This window comes from Ictalurus punctatus, chromosome 18, assembly GCF_001660625.3.
Source record: "Ictalurus punctatus breed USDA103 chromosome 18, Coco_2.0, whole genome shotgun sequence".
NCBI classification, from domain to species: domain Eukaryota; kingdom Metazoa; phylum Chordata; class Actinopteri; order Siluriformes; family Ictaluridae; genus Ictalurus; species Ictalurus punctatus.
Window position 1 is genome coordinate 2,966,034 of NC_030433.2, and position 24,445 is coordinate 2,990,478.

The 24,445-nt window shown below is 38.4% G+C and overlaps 1 protein-coding gene across 1 annotated transcript in view; it reads left to right on the plus strand.

The window, feature by feature from the left end:
• scarb2b (scavenger receptor class B, member 2b) overlaps nucleotides 1–24,445 on the plus strand; it is a 37,383-nt gene that overhangs the window by 5,645 nt on the left and 7,293 nt on the right. The window contains exons 2-7 of the mRNA XM_017492183.3: nucleotides 5,013–5,170; nucleotides 8,234–8,381; nucleotides 10,555–10,749; nucleotides 10,933–11,024; nucleotides 12,113–12,232; nucleotides 17,088–17,266. Coding sequence (XP_017347672.1) covers nucleotides 5,013–5,170; nucleotides 8,234–8,381; nucleotides 10,555–10,749; nucleotides 10,933–11,024; nucleotides 12,113–12,232; nucleotides 17,088–17,266 — 892 coding nt within the window. The remainder of the gene's footprint in view (nucleotides 1–5,012; nucleotides 5,171–8,233; nucleotides 8,382–10,554; nucleotides 10,750–10,932; nucleotides 11,025–12,112; nucleotides 12,233–17,087; nucleotides 17,267–24,445) is intronic.

Sequence of the window (24,445 nt, forward strand, 5' to 3'; positions counted from 1 at the left end):
CAATCCTCTCCCTTGATCTAGCGAACGTAAACAATATTAAGTACTTTATTTGAGGAAAAAAAGGGTATTGGAGATGGATGGACAAATAGAAATTAGCCGTAGAAATTTTCCTGTCATTGTATACAATAAATACAATGGGATGGGGGGAGGGGGACCCACATCAAACCTAGACTCGACGGTCTAAAAAAAAAAAAAAAAACCCAAACAAACAATAATATAGTTGTTATAAAAGAGAAATTTCTTCTTGGTCTTTGAAGAAAAGTGGAGAAAAAACCCACTTTGATCTAAAAATAGGACCAAAAAAACAACAAAACACACACAACAGACACAGACACGTGCGCGCTCACACACGCGCACACACACACACACACACAGAGAGAGAGAGAGAGCCAAATAGCCCCTTAAAATGGTCAGATATTCCTTTTCTTGTGGGGATAATTGCCTGGTCCAAGATTTAAAAACATTCCCACACAGACATCACACAAAAAGCCGTGGACACCAAAACTAATCCCACACAAACATTTTTACTCTACGTACCATTTCCCCCGTCTCTAAATTTCACGTTGTAAGAAAGAAAATTTTCATTCGCTGCATAAAGAACAAAATGTTTAATTGTAAAGAACACACACACACACACACACACACACTGACATTTTCGGACATTTTCCACATCTAAATACACATGTTGATATACCTATTGCTCCTACACTACCTGTAGTTTACAGTTTACAGCCCATGCTACGTATTATTATTATTATTATTATTATTATTATCATGTCCTCTCTATTGATTGTTCTGTTCTGTGTATCAATCGTCCTGCACGGGTCTCACACTGTTGCGTACGTGCACTTTGTGTAGTCTTGCGTAATCTTATGTGTTGCACTATGGTCCTGAAGAAAGGACATTTCTTCGTATACACGCTCTATTGTGGGACAACAGTAAAAACCCACTTGATTTGACTCGACTCGTTGACTTAATGCGCTTTTTTTTTTTTTTTTGTCTAACTTTAGCCCATGATCCTGAATACTGCCATGGACACTGCATGGACAGGGCTGTGGACTCGAGCGCCACATGACTTGGACTCGACATGCTTAAAGAACACTTGCGACTTGACTTTGCAACTGATTTCCATTGAGTTATAAAAGTTTGTCTAGAAACTGATGAACACCAGTTTTAAAAAGTTTGCATGATTTGTGTAACTTCATTATACTAATTATTATTCCGGCCTTAATTTCGGTAAAGAGCACATTAGGACTTGTTTCAGACTCGAAACGCAACGTTTAAGGACTTGTAACTTTAATTGGACTCATTAGTCTTGACCCAAAAACCCACAACTTTGAAATCAGTTTTGAATTAAGTGCCGTGGCGCTTCAGACTTTACAAGCATGCGCATGTTGAAATTTCACCAAGCTGAAAACTTTCAACTCTATATTAATGGACTCATTCTAACACATCATTGTTTCTATGGTAACAACGTAGCCAGTGATTTGAATGCTGGACAAGCCACATAAATGGACAATGTATCATTGTTGATATGCTGAAGTTTTCTGTGTGGTTTTTTCGTTTGTTTGTTTGTTTTGCATTATTGTAAGGAGTCTCCAGTGTTAGTGCTTTGTCACTGCCAGAGGTAGAGGTGTAACTTCAAATTTTTGGGCACAGGGCAATGTTTATATCTGCTATAACATAATTGATAACAGGAGATCACAGATGTTCCTCTACATTAAGCGTAATTATAAAGGGATAAAAATGTCAAAAGTACGAAGTGTCCCTTGTCAATAAAGAAAAATCGTTAGTGTCGGTATATCGTGGTGTTAGAGGAATAAAACGCTTCAGGACGTGCTGTTATTTAAAAAATCAACTTCTGGGTAGAAACGGTTTCACATATCGCACCATCCGATCCTGTAACAGCACACCCTGATAGTGTTTGTCACGTTATGCTCATTGGTTTATGTTTATATTCTTTTCCCGGTTCATGTAGGCTTGGTGTCCTTTGTGTTTGGTTTGAACTTTTCATTAACTGTGAATCTGCACGTGCGCCCGCCGCCGTCTCCGCATCCGTAACAGAAAGCAAGACCGTTAACATGAATGCAGCAGATTTCTTTTTCGACCCAAAAGGCAGTGGTGAAGTCCCTGAGGTTGTAGACTGCGGGGAAGGAAGCGGGGATCAAGGCCACAGAAGAATGGCAGGAGGTCAGGTGTAAGATCATTTCCCACCTTCCTTCCCCTCCTGCGGATCTTGCTCGGCCGGCTGAGTCAACGGAAAACGTCGCCTGTCTCTCTGCTTGTGATGAACTTTATCTGAGCAAATAAACCTCCCTTTTGGACTTTATCACGGTTTGAAGGATTCTGGTCAGTTTGGGGAAACATCCCAAATGTTTACATAACCTGTATTTTATGGTCAGGTTTTTATTTTTTTTAGTCGTAGTGAAAACTCTTGCTTTCATTGCAAAACTTTGTAGGTTCACTTGTTTTAATGAACATGAAAATCCCCCCCCCCCCCCCTCCCCTTCCAAAAAAAATAAAAAAACGTATTTGTGTCATAGAGATCGTGATGAGAGAGTGTTGTGTTAAAGAAGATGACTTATTTACCTTTACATTCCTGGTGTAGAAGTCTACACACTTATTTTCCTTAAGTGTTTTTTTTTTAATCCTGATCTTCACTGATGTGAAAATAAGCTACTCTGTGTATTGTATACATTACAGTTGAGTGGCATATAGTCTAGAGAGCGCTGCTGGGACAGGTTCGTGCTAAGCAGTGAAGTAAAAAGGGGCTAATTATTGGCTTTGAATGTTTTGTTTACTCATTAAACCATAACGACACTGTCGACTTGGTTGTGCTTAAGTAACGTGTCATTATATTCAAACGTCCTCTGTTTGCACTTCGTACGAGTTTGCATGCGTCACTTACCTTTCTAGGTGTTCCAAGCGCATCTACCTTTCTCTGTCTCTCCACATGTACTTCTCAAATGTACTAACAGTAATACAGCTTTAAGGTCTATTTCCCCACTCTTTCTCTGTTTCATGTTTCCATCTGTCTGTGTGTCATATATCGCTGTTTGTTTATATATCTCTACCTGTCTCTCACTTTCTCATCGTTTGCTCTGGTTTCTCTCTTTCTTTTTCTCTTGCTTACCTTCTTTCTCTCTTTCTGCATTTACGTATCTCTCCTTTTTCTTTCTCACACTATGTCTCCGGCTGTCTCTTTGTCCACCTCTGTGTGTCTCTGACTCTGTCTGTCTCTCTCTGTGCCTCTCTCACTCTCATCCTCTATTTCACATTTCTGTCCTTCTTCAATTTCCTCACCTTATCCATCTCTCTCTTGCTCACTCTCTGTCTGTCTGTCTGTCTGTCTGTCTGTCTCGTGCTCTCTCTTTCTCTCTCTGTCTGTCTGTCTGTCTCGTGCTCTCTCTCTCTCTCACTCTCTCTCTCTCTGTCTGTCTGTCTGTCTCGTGCTCTCTCTCTCTCACTCTCTCTCTCTGTCTGTCTGTCTCGTGCTCACTCTCTCTCTGTCTGTCTGTCTGTCTCGTGCTCTCTCTCTCACTCTGTCACTCTCTCTCTCTGTCTGTCTGTCTGTCTGTCTCGTGCTCTCTCTCTCTCTCTCTCTGTCTGTCTGTCTGTCTGTCTGTCTGTCTCGTGCTCTCTCTCTGTCTGTCTGTCTGTCTGTCTCGTGCTCTCTCTCTCTGTCTGTCTGTCTCATGCTCTCTGTCTGTCTGTCTGTCTGTCTGTCTCGTGCTCTCTCTGTCTGTCTGTCTTGTGCTCTCTCTCTCTCTCTCTCTCTCTCTCTCTCTGTCTGTCTTGTGCTCTCTCTCTCTCTCTCTCTCTCTCTCTCTCTCTCTCTCTCTCTCTCTGTCTCTCTCTGTGTGTCTCTTCTGTCCATGCTTCTTTCTGTCTCCTGTGAATCTATTGACTAGTGCACATAATGAATACTTGGCCACTTTTCGGTAGCAGGAATTTAGAGACTTCAATTTGTGCTGGATCACTTTTCACAGAATAATCCTGCTTTGCTTCTGGCATTTTCCAACCGTGGGATACCAGAAACCTTTTTACTTGTGAGAACCTGTCTCTTGCATGCAAATTTAATCAACACACTTTCTGGAAATGAAGCAAAGGGGTGTGGTGATATGCTGGTGTGATAATATGTCAAGATCAAGAAATGTGAAATAGTTGTTGTATAAACGCAGTAAGCTAAGCTGATATAGATAAAAACATGAGGCGCATTTCTGCTCGGCGTTATAAATGCTTTACTTATCACTACAGTGCATTGTTGTGCTGTAGGTCATGTACATTGTGCTATTGTTGCTATGGGAGACAGGGATGGCAGCTGGGGGTCTGAAAGCACAAGAGTCACGTGACTGTCACCAAATAAAGTGGAATGTGTGTGTGTGTGTAGAAAGAAAGAGAAGACAGAGTAAAAGGGACTGAGAAAAAGGAATTTTTTCAGCTTTTCAGCTGCCTGCCATACACTGCCCATCCCTCATTGGTACTTCTGGTACCTCGTATACTGTATAGTACACTAAAGACAAGACTTTTTCAACAATATTTAAGGATATGTTAGTACTAATTGCACCGAATGATTCTAGTTTCTAGTTATTCAACTGACTATGATCGAAAACGTCCCTGCTGAAAAAATACCCCCAATAGAAACCATTACAGAAATTCTAATGGTTTCCACTACAAATACCATTAAAAACACTATCAGATGTAGTGTGTTTTGGGTTATATTCTATTAGGATTTAATGGTTTGTTTTGGTTTCCACTCGACATAAACATGCCACCGACAGAACCCAACACATTACCAATAGATACCCACAAAGACCATTATAGATTCCATTATAGATTAATGGTTTCTATTGGGGTTTTTTTTTTTTTCAGAAGGGTTAGTAAGATTATTTTTTAATTCAAATCAGGGTTGATATCTCTACACTAATATTCTGTCAATAAATTTAAAGAAGTTACAATATAATGATGCAGTTGTGTGTGTGTGTGTGTGTGTGTGTGTGTGTGTGTTGTAGGAGATCACACTGACTGAAGGCAGTAAAGTGTTCCAGTCATGGAAGAATCCTCCTCCTCCTGTCTTCATGGAGTTTTTCTTCTTCAACGTCACAAACCCAGATGGGTTCATGATTGGAGAGAAACCACGCCTCACACACATGGGACCGTACACTTATCGGTAACAAACACACACATACACACACATGCGTAGCATATAGACTGCTTCAGACAATGATAATTGGAGTAAATTGTAAGAAAACACGTATGATAAGAATAAACAAATAATGAATAAATGAAGTTTATTAACTGACTACATATTCTAATTACGAAACAGTCTGCAAAGCTTATACATTGCCCTCCGCTAATATTGGCACCCTTGGAGCACAGAAAGCTGTGAAAAATTGTCTTTATTGTTTAACCTTATAATCTTTTGCTCAAAAAATTCACAAAAATACTCTCATGGATTTCAAACAACTGCAGACAAAACACAGATTTATAAAAATTTATATATCTTTGTTAAATATAGGTGTGCAACAATTGTTGGCACCCTTTTAGTCAATACTTTGTGCTGCCTCCCTTTGCCAAGATAACAGCTCTGAGTCTTCTCCTATAACGCCTGATGAGGTTGGAGAATACATGGCGAAGGATCTGAGAGGGTTCCGCCGTACAGAACCTCTCCAGATCCTTCACATTTCGAGGTCCACGCTGGTGGACTCTCCTCTTCAGTTCACCCCACAGGTTTTCTATGGGGTTCAGGTCAGGGGAGTGGGATGGTCATGGCAGGACTTTGATTTTGTGGTCAGTAAACCATGTTTGTGTTGATTTTGATGTGTGTTTTGGATCGTTGCCTGCTGGAAGATCCAACCACGGCCCATTTGAAGCTTTCTGGCAGAGGCAGTCAGGTTTTCATTTAATATCTGTTGATATTTGATAGAGCGCATGATGCCATGTATCCTAACAAAATGTCCAGGTCCTCTGGCAGAAAAACAGCCCCAAAACATTAAAGATCCACCACCATATTTAACCAAAACCACCTCTGGTGTTTATTACCAAAAAGCTCTATTTTGGTTTCATCTGACCGTAGAACCCGATCCCATTTGAAGTTCCAGTCGTGTCTGCACACTGAAGACGCTCGAGTTTGTTTTTGGATGAGAGTAGAGGCTTTTTTATTGAAACCCTTCCAAACTACTTGTGGTGATGTCGGTGACTTCAGATTGTAGTTTTGGAGACTTTCTGTCCCCAAGACGCAACTAACTTCTGCAGTTCTCCAGCTGTGATCCTTGGAGATTTTTGGCCACTCGAACCGTCCTCTTCACAGTGTGTTGAGACGATACAGACACGCGTCCAATTCCAGGTCGATTCATAACATTTCCAGTTGACTGGAACTTCTTAATTATTCCCCTGATGGTGGAAATGGGCATTTTCAATACTTGTGCTATTTTCTTATAGCCACGCCCCATCTTGTGAAGCTCAACAACCTTTTGCCGCACATCACAGCTCTATTCCTTGGTCTTACCCATTGTTATTAATGACTAAGGGAATTTGGCCTGTGTGTTACTGTACACTGCCAGTAAAGGTCCAAACCTGGAGTGTATTGTTTTATTAAGTTTTATAAATTTTTAATCACTATTAATGCTTCAAACCAAAATGCCAAAATGATACAGAATGCCAATTAAATTAGGAAATCGAAATCTTTGTGGAACGTATTAACTGCTCACCCTCAGATCATCATGCGAGTATATATATAAAAAAAAATCTGATTGCTTTTTTAAAGGCAGGCACATGACTAGTGAAAAAGATGGGTGGTGACTGTGGTTTCTTTCTGATGTTTATTAAACTTATGGAAGCACAGGTGCCTGTTATTGAAGCACTATATATTCCCTTGTATCTCTTTCATCTGCTGGTCTGGTCTCCTGATTAATTCTCAATCTCTCCTCAAAATTAAGAGTATCGAGAGACTTTTCCAAACGTAGAAAATTAGTAGAATCTGTTAAAGTCTGTTAAAGCAGCTAAGCTGATAACTTAGCTAGCTAAGTAGTGACAGCTTGCTAGCTTGCTAGCTTGCTTGATAAATAAAAAGAAAATCTCAAATAAATAAATAAATAAATAAATAAATAAATAATCTATAAATATACAAAAATTTCATGGCAACCAGACTTCCCATGTACTGTAGTCTTATACCAAGTGATAAAGCCTGATAGACGGCGTTAAAGCATAAATATGTGGTGTGCCTGATTAGAGTAATAAAGATTTGAATTAGATTAGATCTGGATTCTTCCAGTAAAATTGTACTTTCTAACATTTCTCAATTCAATAAACATTTCTTGATCCACTTATACATATTTCTCGATTCGCTTTTCCTGTTGTATAATACTTAAAATAATTCAAATGCAAATAGTGAACTATTAGATCAAATTCAAACTCATTTGACCGCCACTGTGGTAGCATTTGTGCGTCACTCGAAGTGTCAGACATCATTAAGTAATTTTAATCCCTTATCACATGTTAGCAAAGCATGACACACAGGGAGGTAAGTAAGCTAGATCAGCTTTCACAGACGCATTTCTGTAGTAGCACGCGGGTGTGTCGTTACTCACATCTGTATTTATAATCTCCATATTATTATCGACGATATGATATTATATTATATAATCTTGACATCTCACTATGAGTGTGTAAATTACTTTCAAGCCTGAGGGCACAACCTTGCATTTTACTTTCCAAATGAGCGGAAATGACAGACCTTTGTGCACGTTCTTCTCCTCGTCTTTGTATTTCTCTTTTGTGGGGTTTGTTTTTTTTAATTAAATTCCAGCATGCTTGCATTTTATATTTGACATTTGAATTAACATACACTATATACAAAATACAGGTCTCTAAGTTGCGTGAATATCGGTTAGATCCTTTATCAGCTATGAAATATGCTTATCTTTTATTTTAGAAATTGAAGAAGAAAAAAAAAAACCATATGTATTATAAATAATAATAAGCACTTTATGATCTAGGACAGCCACGTCGTAGTCAGTGCTGTGTTCACAATCAATAGCACTTTTATTTGATTCCTATCCGATCCTTTTGTCATTTGGTTTGTCATATTTAATTCAGACCTAAATGATGAATGACCTGGTGAAATTTATTTCTCCAAAAACGACCGCAAAAACATGCAAACGAACAGTTCTGACTTAACACTAACATTGTTTTATTGAATTATATTGTATTGCATTGTCTTGTATTGATTCAGGGAGTACAGACCCAAGGCGAATGTCACCTTTGTGGAAAATGGAGCCAAAGTTTCTGCTCTGACCCCCAAAACCTTCGTGTTTGTGCCTGAAATGTCAGCTGGAGACCCGAGTGTGGATCTTGTAACTACTGTTAACATCCCAGCTGTGGTAAGTTAGATAAAGTTATCGCATCTGTCACTTATATTGAGAGCATCGGTTGGCAGCTGGAATAAATAAGCTTCAGAAATACGACGATGTTGCTGAATATCATGGAAATACATTTGTTAGATTAATATAGTAATGTTAGAATGGATTGTGGATTGAAATAGGAGCTGGTGAGTGATGCTCGTCTATTTTGTTCCAAATTATGCTAGCCCTTATTTGTTACAAATAAAACGATTCGTTGTATTTCGTTAGTATTTGTGTGAAGAAGCTGTCCGTGTTGAAACATGGGTGAATATCCATGAAACAAGTGCAACGAGTGGTTGAAGTCAGGAAAACACTGTCTTATCTCTGTGGTATAAAGGGTTTTCAGGGGTGGTAGTTCAAAACGGGTTCAAAATTCCATCAATTTTGAAGGTCACGGAGTGCTGCTTTTCCCACGCAGCACACTAATTCATTTATGACCAGAATAGCAACACACATGCCTTAACCAACAAATGACATTTTGAGAGCACTGCTACAACATCAAAAAAAAAAGCAACCATGGCAACAGTTATTCTCTCTGAAGGTTTTCAGTCATCCAGTTTTGAAATGTCTAGTATTTTGAAATGTCTAGAACTAACGAGTCTGGTCATCTGGATTTGTGTAAGTTTGCAAAATCGTGCCCGTGCACTGTGTTGACATGTAGTAGACGAGTGTAAGAGACCGAGATTACAACACTAATCCAGACGGTATTACACAGTATTAATAAATAGCAGAGTTTAGCAATCACAGATAAATGGGGGGTGAATATGGTAGCTGGTCAGTATCGTTTCATGAAGACATATTGGCAAGTTGTTGACGCTGATCAGCCCACTGTCACGGCTGCGGTATGTCTAGTTGAAATCTGCAATGCCATTAGCATTATGATTGGTATAGATAAATGGATAAACGAGTCAATAAATGTAGATCATTTTAGCACAAAAAAAGACGTTATATCCAGGGAACTCTGCAGTAAAGTTTAGAAGTGTGTAGATTTACTGAAGCCAGGAAAATAGTGCACCGGCCATCGAAGAGATGGAGAAAGAGTGTTAGCTCACGTCTGGTCTATCTGTGCTCAAGAGGTAATAGTGGGTTCAGATCCAAATATTTTGGTGTCATTTTGGTGTAGTTTATAGCAGTCGACAGCTGTGGGATTACGCGACCCAGATAACATCCTGGCCATTACACATCCTGCTTCAAACCAGCACTAATATCAAATCACAACGTTTGCTGGGAGATTTTTAAAACGGAGTTGTACGAGTTGAAAATGAGACGTTTCTGATTAGTCCGATTCACTACCGAAGGCTAGAAGCTTTCCGACAAAGCTGTTTTAAAATATTCTAGATTTCCTGACTAAATAATTGAATAGTTGCACTGCCACGGCAGGATTATTTGATGTCTAATCATCTTCGTTAAAAAGTATGAAGTAAATTAATGAGATGTACTGATATGCGCAATATAGGGCTGTGCCTTTGTCTTACATAATAAACAAAACTGTCATAGGAAAGGCAGTAAAGATCTTCCAAAGTGTTTTTATTCCTCTTATATATTGGCACCAATTTGCCAATGAGTGCAATTTTAATTTATTTCTGAAGCACACGTGATGTTTTTTATCCATTTCTAAATAAATTCTTTCCCTTTATCACATATATTCTATTGTATATGTTGTCCCTCACCAGCCTTTGTTGTTGTTGTTGGTTTTTTTTTTCTTCTCTTTCTCTTGAAGACTGAAAAAATGACTGAGAAATTGGTCCTAAAGAGTCTCCCATGGCAGAAAACCTACTGACCATTACAAAGCACTGACACTGGAGACTCCTTCCATAAATCTCAGATAAACGTCTTCACCATGTCAATTGTTAAATAGCAATAGTATTTTTTTTTTAACGCGTTCATCGTGGACCTTAGATTATCTTCAGCGTCCTCCATACGAGTCCCTTTTACTACAGAAACAATAACAGATCCGCATGAGACCGTTAAAATGCACGTGTGATTTGAGATGCAGCTGACACTACTGTTATAGAACCACTGTTATAGAAGATTAATCAACACTTTCTGAGCGATCAGATTCAAGAACGAACCCGCAGTGTCGTATAATGTGTATTCAAGACACTGTTCTACGGCTAAAAATCAATGGTGTGTTTCTCTTTTTTTTCTCCAGGCGGTGATGAATAAGTTAAAGGGTGTGAGTTTTTGGGTCAGATCAGGCATCGCCATGTTCATGAGTTCAATACAAACCACCATGTTTATGACGCACACTGTGGATGAGCTCCTGTGGGGCTTTAAGGATCCACTGCTCAGCCGTTTACGCGCTGCCAAACCCGAGGTGGACGAGAACTTCGGCCTCATGCTATACGTATGTATCACGCTCTCTCTCACTTACTCAGTTATTTTACATTCTTGCCTTGATGGTCAAAAATGAAGGACTGTGATAGATAGCACGATTATTACTGTACGCATGACTCATTTATTCATTTGTCTGTTCATTCATTGATTCATATCAAACGGAAGTTTTTATCGGTGCGTTATTTTGGCGCAGAAAAACGGAAGTAACGATGGCGAGTTTGTTTACTACACCGGGGAAAAGAACTACTTGGACTACGGCCGCATCGACACCTGGAAGGGTGAAAAGTAATGACGTTTTATCATCTCTACCCTTTTTTTTTTACTAACAATCCAGGACAATACAGGGAAGGAAAGAGGAGAAAGGTTTTATTTAAGACTTTGCTGTGCATTGTGTTTATTTTACGCATGCAGTTGGTTTTTTTTTTTTTTGAGGGGGGGGAATACTTATGCAATTTCCCAGACTTTAAATAAGTTATAAAACAATACATGGCATGCTGATATGGTAAAATATTCACTATGACCACCCTGAAGTGGATTATTTTCCACTAACTGCACATTATTAAGTGTCTTCTTATGCTACAGCAATTTGACAACAATTACATTTTTTTATTTAGTACAGAATGACACATCATATTTTTATATCCGTTTATAGTTACATTTAATGTTGTGGAACGTCCACAAATGTTAATTCCTGTAACTGACATTATAGCAGCTTTAAACTGTTTTTTTAAAAATTATTTTTATTGTCTTGTTACCAAGAAACCACTAAATTCCAAGTCCTCTGTTCTTACTATTACAAAGCGCTGATACTGGCGACATCTCCTTACAGAAATCATTTTTATTTTTCATAAATAACATGTTTTTTTTAATATATATAATTTATTTTTAGCCTTAGATTATTCAGAGCATCCATCATACTCTGTGAAAGCTGGTACTATAGAAATAATAACATATTAGAATGAGAGCATTGATAATAAACCTGTGATTTGAAGCACAGCTGACGCTATTGTCAGAGTTGCTGTTATAGGAAATGAATCAAAATCTGGCCAATCAGATTCGAGAACAGCACCTTGGAATAATGATAAATCATGTGCATATCTTGAAGATGTTGATTGGATGCATTCTATGATCCATCGTAGATGGTATAACAGAACACTTAACAGTGGATATATTCATCTTTATTAGTAAAATTATAAGCAATATTAATGGAAACAAAGACAAACCATGGCAGTGAGCCAGAACAGCAAAGTTCCACCATATCACCAAGTTCCCGTCCCCATTTTCCCAGTTTATACATTCTTTAATATGTCTAATAGGATCAATAATGGAATTGGAAGTCAAGCATTATTGATTTTACATACTGTTTTGTTCAGGTTGATGTCATTTTGGGCCACCAACCAGAGCAACATGATTAACGGGACAGATGGTAGTGCTTTCCACCCATTCCTGACTAAAGAGGAGCGTTTGAATGTATTCACCGCAGATCTGTGCAGGTAAAACAGTTCAGGATTAATCACACTATATCTGCTAAACAGATGTGGAGTCTTTGGTTTTTGTGATAAAATGCTTTTTTTTGGGGGGGGGGGGGGGGGGGGGGGGGGGTTGTTTTTTTATCTGTTTATTCATTTGTTTGTTTATTTATTTATTTTACGTTTTCAGTTATATTGCGATATGGGCGGAAGGTTTTTATTAATTATCTCAGACGTCGAACAAAAACCAATACATTTGAAAGTGCAATATACGCTCACCATCGACGTTATTCGAAACACCTGTACGCCTGCACATTCATGCAGTTATCTAATCAGCCAATCGCGTGGCGGAAGTGCAATGCAAAAACCCGTGCGGATTCAGGTCAAGAGCGTGAGTTAATGTTCAGTATGTTCAAACAACAGAATGAGCGAGAACAATTGTGATCTCTGTGACTTTAACCCTGGCACGGATGTTGGGAACAGGTGGGCTGCTTTGAGTATTTCAGATACTGCTGATGTCCTGGGATTTTCACACACAACATCGCTAGAGCTTACACTTAATGGTGTGAAAAACAAAAAAACACTGAGCGAGCAACCGTTCTGTAGCTAGAAACGCCTTGTTGGTAGATCAGAGAAAATGAGCAGATGCTGCCAGGAAGTATATAGTAGCTCATATAAGCATTCTTTACAACCATGGTCAGCGGAAAAACATCTCAACATGCACAGAACATCAAACCTTGAGGAGGATGGGCTACAACAGCAGAAGACCACATCAGGTTCCACTCCTGTCGGCCAAGAACATGAATCTGAGGCTATCCCGGGCAGAGGCTTACGGAAACTGGTAGTTGGGAGATTAGAAAAAGAAATCACCTGGTCTTTTTCCAGCCTTCGACTGTCCAAAAGTCTTGTTCTTGGCTGACGGGAGAGGAACCTGATGTGGTCTTCTGCTGTTGTAGTCCATCCATCTCAAGGTTTGATGTGTTGTGTGTTCTGAGATGCTTTTCTGCTCACCACGGTTGTAAAGAGTGCTTATTAGAGTCTATATATATTATAGACTTCCTGTCGGGTCAAACCAATCTGCTCATTCTCCTCTGATCTCTTTCATCAACAAGGTGTCTCGTCCTGCTGACGGGATGTTTTTTTTATTTTTGCCACCGTTCCGTGTAAACTCTAGAGACTGTTGTGTGTGTGAAATTCCCAGGAGATCAGCAGTTGAAATACTTAAACCAGCCCATCTGGTTCCAACAAAAACGCCACGGTTAAAGTCACAGAGATCACCCATTCTGATTTTTGTTGTGAACATAAACTGAAGCTTTTGACCTGTATCTGCATGATTTGATGCATTGTACTGCTGCTAGATGATTGGCTGATTGGACATCTTCCTAAATGAGCACGTGTATAAGTGTTCCCGTTAAAGTGACCGGTGAGTGTATATTATTTAAGAATACATTATATAAATGCAATGTATGAGAGAATCCATTTTTAGCTGTGTGAGGAATCCTTGTATGGAATCTTTCTGAATATCCTTCTCATCGACTGTTCACTTTTTCTTTCAAACTGTTGACGTTTTATTCAAATGGTGTTAGCAGTGGTGGTGGAAGTGTGCGTGTGTTTGTGTGTGTGTGTGTGTATGTATGTGACCCCTGGCCTGTTTTGGAAGTGATGTCAGAGTTTGTTTGTTTTTTTAAAAAAAGGAACTTTCTTCTCGTGACAGCAATTGCTCTACTCATGAAACACATCCTCCCTTTTGTTGGGTCGGATGCTCTAATTGCCGCAGTGGGATTAATTCGAGCATTGGGCCAACAGTACAGAGAATATCATGTACACACGATCATGAAACACTCCTTGTTTATAAGGAAATTACAGCATTGCGGGGTTGTAGTTTGAAAAAAAAAAAAAAAGAGCTTTCCTCTTTTACTGAGTGAGGTTCCATGTTCTTACACACAGCATTATCAAATTCCACAATTCCACACAATTAAATATGTCTAAAAGAAATGATGCAGAGAAAACAAAATGAAACAGTTTCTGACGATGCTATCATGAACTATCATTTATAAGGAAATTTGGGCATGTTCGCATGTTTCACACAGACTTTCTGACAATCCACTGGTTGAAAGTGGAGTCGTCTTGAGCTTTTCTGTTTCTTTCTTCTTCTTCCTTTTCTTTTTCTTTTTTTTTTTTTTATAAGTGAATGGATGGCCGAAGGTTTTACATTTCTCTCTCTAGTAACTATTATATAACAGATGTAAGTGGAACGGCGAGCTTAATGCCTCGTTCCTCCGGAGTTTGTATGTTCTCCAGTCCAAAGACATGCACTGTAGGCTGATTGGCATTTCCAAATTGTCCGTAGTGTGTGAATGTGTGTGTGATTGTGCCCTGCGATGTATCGCCACCCCGTCCAGGGTGTCTCTCGTCTTGTGCGCCGAGTTCCCAGGGATAGGCTCCAGGCGACCCGTGACCCCGTGTGAGATAAGTACGGGAAATGGATAGATGGATGGCTGTAAGTGGAATGTGCAGTCTATAAAGTATATAAAGCATACAGCAAAGCATGCGCTATTAATTGTGTGCATCTCTGTGTGTTAAGGATAATAAGATAAGATAAAATTTTATTGATCCCACACTGGGTAAATTCCCTAATAATAATAATAATAATAATAATACTGTGGTTAATGTAAAGGTTAACGTCAGCTCTTCTGCAATGAAACAGCACTTTTCAATCGGCATTTTTATCTTATCTGTTTTATCTATTTCAACCTTTTGACTTATTTTTTTGAAATAAACATGAAATTGGGCTGTAGGTCTCGTAGTCCCCAGTGTAAGAGATGAACACATGCACAAGTATGCACATGTTTTACACTGTGCTCAAAGTTAGACCGCTGAGATCCCACATAACAGTCAGACCACAGGAGAAAGAACAAAGTACGAGTGGAAAGAAACTGCTTTATATAACAAGCTAAACAAATGAAATATGTCCGAATGAATAACGTTGAAATTGTTATTGTGATTCTAATGAACTCTGTGAAAATCGACTCGATTCTATTGGAAAAGACTCTTGATTACTATGATAGATAGTTGTGTTATATGATGTCGTGTTGATGTTGACGACGTTTGATAATATTTCAGCGTTTGACATTAAGATATGAAGCGGACATTTTATTTATATTCGTTTTTAATAATCCAGAGATTGTTACAATTAATACAAATCTTACAAAACAGGTGTATTAAATACACATTTAGGTGTGTTCACTACAGTTCTATTCAAATGAGCAGTCAAACAGGTTAATAAATCTTAAAAAGGTAAATATAATAAATAAATATAATAACATTGATGGAAGGTGGGTTGTGATTTCCAACTCTCATGGACCCATGGGCAGTGCTGCATAGACCCCACTCTGAGAATCAGTCAAATAAACTATAATCCAACTCCGGTAATAGTCTAAGACAGAGCTTCTATTTTCCTCCAGCTATTTTGTATTTTTTAGCAATTTTTATTTATTATGTAACTGTTACCCATGAGCTCTAACCTAGGTGTCTGTCATTCTCGTTTTCTTTTTTTTTTTTTTTTTTTTTTTTACGATGACGGTAAAAATAAGGGTTTATTTACAGCGAGACCCTTGGCCTAATTGTGCACGCCCCATCCCTTCTTTGTTCGGCATGGAAAGAATCCGCATGACGCTCTTCTCCTTGTGTTTGGATCTGTGACAGCAAAAACTCACCTTCTCGCTTGTTTTAACCTTGTACCCCATTGGCAAAAACAGAGGACCAGCTGCTCATAATGCTTCATTCTTTCAACTTTATGACTGGGTTTTAGTAAATATGAAACAAAAAGGTGTTTTTATTCACCGTTACTTCATATTAATCACATTTCAATGAAGTCTATAGTCGTGAATTTACACAGGACTCGGGAGCTCAGGATTTTATGAATACTACCATTCTTGTTGAACAATATACAAATAGATTTCTTCATATCCAGCTCGGTAAATGTCGCCCGACTGTGATATTTTAAATGTCGGTAATGTTTTCATAATTGTTTTACGGTTTGTATTACAGTTGCGTTATAATTATGTACAGGTCGTTAATAGTTTTAAAGCTTGTGCAGTAGATCACATGGGATCGTAATGAATAGCGACGCTTATGTTTCAACATAAGCGATTAAGGAATTCTTTATAGAACGTTCATTAGTGCTTTATGAGGCATTATTAGAGTTTAGAAAACCAATTCTTTCAAGGAGTCATTACCCATAATCCTTAATATCATGATTTGTGGATCTGTGCTTCGAATAATACATTTCCAAAAATGATGTATTTAGAATTCATTTTACAACTGGTATGAAATGTCGATAGCAGGCCTATCGCTGGATCACAACATTGCTAAGTAGTGAATAGAGCACTTCCAGTAGTGCCTGTTTTTCATCCCATTGACTTTTCCCCTGTTTATTTTTTTCCTTCGAAACAGGAAACAGGAACACGCTGTTCGCTGTGCTCAAGGGTTATCGCATAACTAATTTTCCTGTGTGAAAAAAATGATAACTTCCTACGATTCTAAACACTGCAAGCAAAACAAAGGCTTGAGGGGCAAGCAAATTATCTGGGCTTTTTCATCTATTTCATCTTTATTGCCAAGTGGGCTAGATGTGAAAATCCTGTATGATATTAGAGCAGAGCCAAATTTCTTGAATACAATGTGATAATGACATTTCTTTAATATACGTGAAATTAAAGTAAATTAAAGGATCTCTATTGTTATTCTCAAACGGCTAAACATCAACGTTTAGAAGCGTATTCCTCATTAAGTGTCTCAGCCCATAAACAGTGATGTAGCGTTTTATTCTTGTCTTATTTCATTCTTTTTAATTCCTTTTTTTTTTTTTTTTTTTTAGGTCAATCCACATGTTTTTTGAGAAAGAGGTGGTGGTGAAGGGGATTCCAGCATATCGATACACTCCACCTCGTGCTGTGTTAGCCAGTGGGAAGAACAATCCAGAAAATGAAGGTTTCTGCCTTGAGAAAGACAAATGCCTGGACGATGGAGTCTTAAATGTGGCAGTGTGTCGCAAAGGTAATACTATGTACACGATGCAGGCAAAAGTGTGTGGACACCTGACCATCACACCCATATGTGCTTTTTGAACATCCTATTACAAAGCTGGTCGAGAGTACCTAAGCAGTACAGAAAATGGATGGATGGATGGATGGATGGATGGATGATGATGAAAAAGAAGGATTTTAACCACAAAAAAAAACATTTTTAAGCACAAAAAACACTAATGAATCCATATTTGTGGTAACCGTGGTGCAATTTAGCCCATGTAATGCTTAAAACGTTAATTTTTTCAAACTTGACTTGTGTTATTATTGTTTACGACATTGAATAGGTTACTCTGCTTTTAGATAAGTATCAGGGTAGAATTTCTAAAAAAAAAAAAAAAACAATTACCTTGACAGTCAATATTAAAATATCACTGAAAATAATGAACAAGAGAACTTAATTTTCCATAATCAGGAAATTTAGAGCATGTGACTTGTGGAATATTCCAAATATTTCATAGGGGTGAATGTGCTCAGGGTTGAGTGAGTGTTAAACTAAAATATGCATTTATTTACATTTGGCAGCTGCCCTTATTCAAAGCCACTTACATTGATCTTATTTATACAGCTGAGCAGTTGAGGTTTAAGGGCCTTTCTCAAGGGCTCCACAGTGGCAGGTTAGAAGTTTTATTTATAAGTTTTATTAATGTTTTAAAGTATTTATCTGAAACACACACAGTTAGTTGTGCAGGACACTAATGTAATATCTGTGCAACACAAATAGCACCCCAGTTGTGTAATCCACCTACCTATCATCCCTTTTTTCCCCAAAAAATATTCAATTTGATGTTCGGAAAGGGGTCGAGTCAATGTGACGTGTATGTTGATATAACCTTGATTAACTTCGGAAACTTCAGGACAACTTTATTTTTAGCATGTTGACCAAAACCCCCCTGCCATTTTAAACACTCCAAACTCTAAGCATTTTAGTTCAATGAAATATTCGTGTTTCAGCATAAAGCAAGCTGAGATGTTTCATGCACCTAACATGGCTGTACTGCACATTGTCAGCTTCGATTTCTGGCTATTGTCACAAAAAGCTCTGAGAAAAAGACGTAAGGTTAGCCAACAATAATAGATGGCCACTAACAGACCTTACTATACGAGCGAAAATGTGAAGTCTGTATTGAAGCTACTTTTACACAGTAACAGAAGGTCGTAAAATTTTAAAGTTTTAAAGTTATTCACTGGTTTATTTAACAAATCCATTTTACGCTATATGAGCCATGTCATGAATTGTCAGTGCTACTATGTTTTACGTTCACAGAATTTATATAGTTTGGTTTCCTACGTTCATCCAGAGCAAGATAAGCATTAGCTACGTCTGTTTAGCCGCTTAGATGCTGTTAGCCATTGCTAAATTTCTCGATGAAATATCTTGCGTCTACATGGCTATATTTTAGTACATTTATGCTATGAATTATATGAATGGGATATGAATGATATCAATTGTCCTTAATAAAAACTGGATTAATTACTAATAACAATAAGATTAGAAGTAAATAACTTATTTAAGTTGAATATAGCCTATAATAAATCTACACAAATATCGCCTATAATTTACACATCAAAATAATTCTTTGCTTTAAAATAGACCATAGACCTAAATCAGTCATCTGTAATAAAAGCAATAAATTCCAATCAAAAACATTTCAATTATTACTCGCCAAATTCACATTGAATCCAAGAAGGTCATTCGACATGCATCACTTGCAAAACACCTGCTGCTATATTTAGCTTAGTTATCAGTATTTAAGTTGAACATTAACCAGATGTCAATGATTGTTCTAACGGCAGCTGTGTGGGTCGTTGGATTTTTATTATATGACCCAAATACCCCAAATTTACATGATTAAATGGTTTTTTTTGTTTGTTTTTTTTTTTGTTGTTGTTGTTTTTTTTACTTTCCAAAAAATATACATTAATTTTAGGTTGGCTGTACATTCCAAACTTTGGAATTTCACAATGTGACAGTGAAAAATTGAATGACACTGTGAACAATCAATGGCATTTGATGAAATGCTAGCTACCAAAATATAGCTAAAATGGAGGCATTGATGGGGAAAGAAGTAATGAGTTTTGTAGTAATTAGCCTCGATAATTGCATAGCTAGAAACCTATAATTAGAACATACAAAATAATATTTACATCCAGCAGTATGGATATAAATATTATTTTGTATGTTCTAACTATAGGTTTCTAGCTATGCAATTATCGAGCAACTATATATTATAAACTAGCGTACTATTATCATTATTATGAACAGTATATATTATATATCATACATCATGTTTATTATTATAAACAGTAGTAATCAGGAGTGACGAGATGCAAAAACGTGGGCCAGCTAGCCATGCATTAGCTCAGGTTCTTCATGTTATTCTAATTCAGCTACAGTTCACAGTGTAATGTGTACATCAGATATGGGTTTCTAACTAAACACTTTCTCTCAGAGCTTAGGCATGTAACTCCCTAACCACCCCCCCCCCCCCCCCCCAACACACACACACACACACACACACAACACCATGTTCTCTATCTCTCTCTAAACCTCGTCACCTGACACAGAAGTCCTGACTCATTTCTAATCTCCCACCTGCTGCTGAAACCATGGTTTCATTAGTGAAGACCTCTCGGGCATGTGTGAACTATTAGTTATTCATATTTCACTCTAATATTGTAAAACTCTACAATAAAATAAAACAATACAATATTATGTAACTCTGCTTACAATAATCATATATATATATATATATATATATAAAAAGACTCCATTCCTCTTTCTGTTCCTTTTTCCCACACACAGAACAAACACTCAGTTGTCCTTTGTTGTCAAACACACGCACTGGAAAACGGTCCCCTCTGTCCCACTAACACATCATATTAGTGTTCTATGACTGTGTGTGCGTGTGCACTTGTGTACATTTGTGTGTGCATGTGACCGAGTGTGTCATGTGTCATTTATTTCAGTCTTGTGACCTTGTACGCTGTAGTAACCTGTTCTAGATGTGAGGACCCAGATGATATTTGGCAGCTTGTTGTGGAACAGTGTAACACGTTCAGAGTGTGACAGCCAATAAGTTTTCCAAACGTCACAGTATCAGCTTACAGTTTCTCATTTTGTTACATGACATGTTGTATGACACCGTGGTAGTGCGGGAATTCTATTATCCAGTTGGGAAAACTGCTAAGATGTACAGTATCTCACAAAAGTAAGTGCACCCCTCACATTTTTGTAAATATTTGATTATATCGTTTAATGTGGCAACACCTGAAGAAATGACACTTTGCTACAATGTGAAGTGTACAGCGTGTACAACTTCCAGTGACCAGTATGAGGGAGTGTGAGAGCGATGACACCAAATTTAACACACCTGCTCCCCGTTCACACCTGAGACCTTGTAACACTAACAAGTCACATGACACCGAGGAGGGAAAATGGTTAATTGGGCCCAATTTGGACATTTTCACTCAGGGGTGTATTCACGGTTTTTGCCAGCGCTTTAGACATTAACGGCTGTGTGTTGAGTTATTTTGAGGGGACGGAAAATTTACACTGTTCCACAAGCTGTACACTCACTACTTTACATTGTAGCAAAGTGTCATTTCTTCAGTGTTGTCACATGAAAAGATCGAATCAAATATTTACAAAAATGTCAGGGGTGTACTCACTTTTGTGAGATACTGTATGTAGCCTTGTGGATTTTATTAAAACAATGTAAAACAATGTAATTAAAAGAAAAACTTGTGTCTAAAAGAAGTGAAATGATTAGTTTATGGTTAAAAGGTTAGTGCATAGTATGCATGGGTGTATTTTAGAGCAATATGTAGCCACAGAATTACAGAAGTCAATTAGGGTGTGTGTGTGGGTGTGTGGGTGTAGGTGTGTGTGTGTGTGTCACGCCTAATGATTACTCACTCGCTTTTTTTTAAGGTCATTGACCGTTGTGCTTCGTGTTATAAAGGAAGGGACGTATCATGCAAACACTGTGTGATTGTACACCGCGTGTACTTTAACAGGAACACCTGTACACCAGGTTAATTCATGCAGTCATCGATTCAGCCAGTCACGTGACAGCAGGGCAATGCAAACAATTATGTGGATACAGGTCAAGCGTTTCAGGTAATGTTCACATCAAACATCAGAATGGGGGGAGGGTGTGATCTCTGTGACTTTAACCGGGGCATGGTTGTTGGTACCAGAGGGGCTGGTTTGAGTTTTTCAGAAACTGCTGATCTCCTGGGATTTATACACACGTCATTCGCTAGAGTTGAGACAGAATGGTTGACACAGAAAAAACAAAAACACTGAGTGAGCAACAGTTCTGTGGGTGGAAACGCCTTGTTGATAAGAGAGGTTATGGGAAAATGGCCAGATTTGTTTGAGCTGCCTGGAAGCATATTGTCACTCAGATGATCACTCTGTATAACTGTGATGAGCAGAAAAACATCCCGGCATGCACGACACATGGAACCTCGAGGTGGATGTGCTACAACAGCAGAAGACCACGTTGGGTTGCAATTTGGTCTTCTGCTGTTGTAGCACGTCCACCCCATGGGTGATATTTTGTGCATGCTGAGATGCTTTTCTGCTTATCAAATGTTTTCTTCATTCTGTTGTTTGATGTGAACATTAACTGAAGCGCTTGACCTGTATTTGCATGATTTTAAATTTTTTTCGCATTGCTCTGCTGCCTCATGATCGGATGATTAGATAACTGCATGAATGTACATGAGCAAAAATCCTCGGCCAGACATGATCCATTTCAGATTTCTACAGCTTCCGTGTGTGTTCTTTGTTTTTTATTTATTTATTTATTTTTAATGTAATCGTGACATGTGTAGTCATGAAGTGAATGTCTCTTTAGGAAATTTATTGAGCATGCAGAAACAGTGCAAATGTCTTTGTAATAACAGGAATGTCTGCTGTGAGCTAAAACCTAAATGAGCTTAAACTGTTTTATAGATTGCCCATTGAGCCATTGTGTAATGATCATTGTCTCAGAAGGTATTTGGGTCATAGAGCACAGAGTGGAATAACGGATGTACATCACGTAATGTGGCGTGCATAAAATAACTGGAAAAGAAACAGACAGCCAAAAAGTCTAGAAAGTTTGGCTGAGGTCACGGGACATGATGTTATAGTGGCAAAGGTCACACCCTTGGTAAGCTAGAGCAATTAAAATAGCTGCGCTACTTTTACGTAAACATCCAAGAAAATGGCTTCACCAACATTGTGCTTGCTGCCAAGGTTGAACTCATTGGTCTGATGTAAGTGAGGTACACTTCCAAATAATCAGAGAAGTTGATAAGGGCAAGTTGAAAGCAGGACTGAAGCACGACGTGGAAGATATTGTAAGGTGATGTAATGAAAATGGTTGGCAACTTGGTAGAATGCACTGGTCATGGACTGGAATGATCATGGACTTTGTAGAGTGGTGTGAGTTCATTGAATCCATGAAGGATATAATGAGTGGACAGTTTAGCCAATTATTACATCTGTATTTTGTCATTTTAAAGAGGCTGTTAACCAGACCAGCTTACAAAATGGTTGAAGGCTCAACAATAAAGTACTTGAAGAATTCGTAAGGATTCGTTACCTGAAACACTAATCCCGGATTGTACAAGTTGTATGGTGTTCATTTTTTCAACCCTGGTCCTGCACTCTTTAGTGCTCCCAACACACCTGATTCAACTTATAACCAATCTAATTGGGTGTGTTGCAGCAGGAAAGACCCTCAGATGTGCAGGACAGGGGTTTCACTAGGACCAGGGTTGGGAAACTGAAGTCTAGTCCAATAAAACAGATCTCAAAAAGTACTCAAAACAATACATGTCAGGGCAGAGAAACACCAAGGAGTGTTATACTAGCTATCCAAGTGATATGTCTTTAGACTTTTGATGAAGAAATGAAGAAGGAAGACGGACATGCAAGGTGATGTGAAGTTAAAGACCTGAATTGCCATTCTGGTTTATAGTTCTAAATCAAGGTATAGACAACCCCAATTCTGAAAAAAATTGGGACCGTATGGAGAATGCAAAGAAAAGAAAAACAAAGTTCATTTGAAAATTCAATTCGTCGGACCACAAAACACGATTCCACCGTTCTACTGTCCATCCCAGATGAGACCGAGCCCGAAGAAGTCTGTGGAGCTTCTGGACAGCATTGATGTATGGTTTCTTCTTTGCCTTAACTTGCATCTGTGGATGCAGCGGCGGATGGTGTCAACCGACAAAGGTTTATTCCCGAGCCCATGTCAGGATCTCCATTACAGACTCATGACGGTTTTTAAGACAGTGACGTCTGAAGGATCGGAGATCACGCGCATTCAGAAGTGTTTTTCGGCATTGCCCTTTACGCAGAGAGATTCGACTGGATTCCTTGAATCTGTTCATTATATCGTGCACTGTAGAAGGTGAAATGCACAAAATCCTACCGATTTGTCTTTGGGGAACGATGTTCTCAGAGAGTTGGATTATTCTCTGACGCATCTGTCGGCAGATCGGCGAGCCTCGAGCCGTCCTCGCTCTTGAAGGACTGGGTTTTTTTTTTTGGAGGCTCTTTATATACTATGAAGCCAGTGGAAGCCATAGTGAGGACAGAAGAGTGCAAACGATTTTTGGAAGTCTTGAAACAACCTCAGTTGTGCGACAGGATTTTGATTTGTAACACTGCAACGGTTTCATGGATACAATTGTACCACTATGAACCTTTCCTCCCCTACTTTTTCCTCGTCACAATCTCAGTAACCTTAGTTGCGAACGTTATTGTTTTTCCGACATGCTGTCATGATAAAGGTCGCTCCCTTGGTGTAGAGGTTTGCTAGAATTCTGTGTCACAGACAGGGTGATCATGCTTATTATGACAAAGTTTATCTTACAAGGAAATGTAAGAAGTGAAAATTGCAAAGGAGAGAAGTTGTGGTTATGTCAAAAGTCCCAACCCTGGGTGTGAGTTCACATGTCGTTTTTGAAGTATGTGTTCTGTGGTTCTGAAAAACAGGATATTTTTTATATTCTTGAAAAGTAAGGGTGTGATTATTGATTCATTTATTTTATTTACCACAAAGCCAACTGTGAAGTATTCATCTTCTAACATAAAGCCAGGAGTGTGTAACCTCAATGTGTACTTTCTCAAGGGCCATTCATG